This window comes from Scylla paramamosain, chromosome 37 (genome assembly GCF_035594125.1).
Source record: "Scylla paramamosain isolate STU-SP2022 chromosome 37, ASM3559412v1, whole genome shotgun sequence".
In the NCBI taxonomy this organism is placed as follows: domain Eukaryota; kingdom Metazoa; phylum Arthropoda; class Malacostraca; order Decapoda; family Portunidae; genus Scylla; species Scylla paramamosain.
Window position 1 is genome coordinate 7,057,501 of NC_087187.1, and position 2,500 is coordinate 7,060,000.

The 2,500-nt window shown below is 42.0% G+C and overlaps 2 protein-coding genes across 2 annotated transcripts in view; both read left to right on the forward strand.

Annotated features, from left to right (window-relative positions):
- Positions 1-691, forward strand: part of LOC135091451 (synaptogenesis protein syg-2-like) — a 53,343-nt gene extending 52,652 nt beyond the window's left edge. Inside the window, exon 6 of the mRNA XM_063989103.1 lies at positions 553-691. The gene's annotated coding sequence lies outside the window, so the exon portion shown is untranslated. The remainder of the gene's footprint in view (positions 1-552) is intronic.
- The window catches only part of LOC135091450 (fasciclin-2-like), a 29,497-nt gene continuing 27,555 nt past the window's right edge, over positions 559-2,500 (forward strand). Inside the window, exon 1 of the mRNA XM_063989102.1 lies at positions 559-697. Coding sequence (XP_063845172.1) covers positions 559-697 — 139 coding nt within the window. The remainder of the gene's footprint in view (positions 698-2,500) is intronic.

The window sequence follows — 2,500 nt, forward strand, 5'->3', positions numbered from 1 at the left end:
CTCCCTCTTTTCCTTCTTTACTCTCACTCACTCTTCAATTCACTCTGATTCACTCCTTTTCTCTCCTACGCACTCTTGAATTCACTCTCCCCTTCACTCCCTCTCTCTCCTTCCCTCACTCTTTAATACACACATTCTCTCTTATCTCCCTCGCTCATTCATTCTACTCTCACACTCAGTAACACACACACACTCTCTCTCTCTCTCTCTCTCTCTCTCACTCTAATTCACTCCCTCTCTCCTCTATTCACTCTTTAATGCATTACTTCTCTCTGATTCACTTACTCTCCTCTCTCCCCCTCTGTCACACTCACATAAATACACCCCCTCCTTCATTCTCACTGGGTCACTCTACTTCATTCCCCACTCCTCATACTCACATTAATACATGCCCTCCCTCCCTTCTCTCCTTCTCTTCGCTCACTCTCCTCTCTATTACTTTAATACCCTCTCTCCCTCACTTTATTACCCTCCTTCTCTTCCTCTTACTCACTCGCTCACGTCTCTCACAGTCACTAACACCCACTCTCTCTCCCTCTCTCCCTCCCGCAGGTGCTGATGGAAGGCAACGTGAGCAGGTCCACCCTCCGTCTCACGCCCACAAGGGAGAACCACGGCGCGGTGCTCTCCTGCAGGGCTGAGAACAGAGACCTGCCGACGTCAGTGGTGGAGGACATCATTAAGCTCAACGTGCATTGTGAGTGTTGTTTGTGTTGTTGGTGGTGGTGAGGGAGGTTGGGGTGTGTGGGTGTGTGGGTGGGTTGGTTGGTGTGTGTGTGTGTGTGTGTGTGTGTGTGTGTGTGTGTGTGTGTGTGTGTGTGTGTGTGTGTGTGTGTGTGTGTGTGTGTGTGTGTGTGTGTGTGTGTGTGTGAATGGTATGAACATCAAACAAGAGAGAAGAAACCATATAGTCAGTCATGAAAAAATAATCTATAAACACAAATAGATATATGAATAAATAAATAAATAAAACAGCACAGAAGAACAAAAGCCTCCCTGGAAAAAAAAAAGTCAAGACAAAGTTATAATGCCAACGAAAGCACCACACGAGGAATGACTGACGGAACAAGCGGACAAACGACAGAAAGGACACAGACAATACCAAAGAAGGGTTGGTGACATTTTCCCGGACCATTTATTCCTGTAACATTTATACCCTCACTATTTTCCGAGCAATAAGATACAAAAACACGCCCAGCCTTCCATTACTCCCACAGGCAGCACAGGTCACTCCCGCCATCAGTAGCACAGCCATTCCACAAACTCCACCTGTCCCTTACAACTCCCGCGCAATTACTCACAACACTAACTAAATACCATAATTGGAGTAACATTTGGAATAATAATTGGAGTAACGTAATGTTTCATAATGTCTGGCGCTCCTGCTATTACCAACAAGCAGTGAATGGCAGTTTTAATGTAGTTATTTCAATTTACAGAGAGAGAGAGAGAGAGAGAGAGAGAGAGAGAGAGAGAGAGAGAGAGAGAGAGAGAGAGAGAGAGATTGTGTGTCCCAGGTGAGTGTTTAAAAATTATGTATACGTAGCGGCTCGCGTTCCACAAGTAATTTTTTTCATTATTTGTTATGGCATCGCGAGAAATAACATTGTTAGAATAGTATGTAGGTTTTTCTACTTATGGCACTACATAAAAAAAAAAGCAGATGCTACATATTTCTTATTTTCAAAGGTAACAGGTACGGTTCATATATATATATATATATATATATATATATATATATATATATATATATATATATATATATATATATATATATATATATATTTTTTTTTTTTTTTTTTTTTTTTTTTTTTTTTATTAACATATGCGTTACAAGTTCTCTCTCTCTCTCTCTCTCTCTCTCTCTCTCTCTCTCTCTCTCTCTCTCTCTCTCTCTCTCTCTCTCTCTCTCTCTCTCTCTCTGTGTGTGTGTGTGTGTGTGTGTGTGTGTGTGTGTGTGTGTGTGTGTGTGTGTGTGTGTGTGTGTGTGTGTGTGTGTGTGTGTGTGTGTGTGTGTGCTTTTTTATTTTCATTCTTACTTCTTTATGTGCTTTCCTTTACTGTGTACACGCCTACCCACCTACCCACCCACCCACTAACACACGCACACACATCATGGTGAACGTGGGCGGCGACATGGCTCTGCTCTTTACGCTGCAAGATTTGTGGGTTGTGATATAAGTAACCTAAGCCTGGAGAGCATACCTGTGAGCGGCAGCTGGAATACGTATGAATATTGAGTGAGGTTTTCATATTACTTGCTGAGTGTCCTGGTGAAAGTTTATGTCAAATAGAAAATATTAATAACCCTCATGTTGGCTATCTTTCTTGCTGGCCTTCTTTCTTTCTTTCTTTCGTTTTTTTTTTTCGTTTTTCTTTCCCCTTCTAAGGTGCAGTTGTAATTTCAGAGGTGCAGTCAGGTGTTTTAATTTTTTTTTTTTTTTCTTGGTTTATGAGGGTGTTCTCGCGTGTTCTGGTGTGCATGGTCAAGAAGTTATAG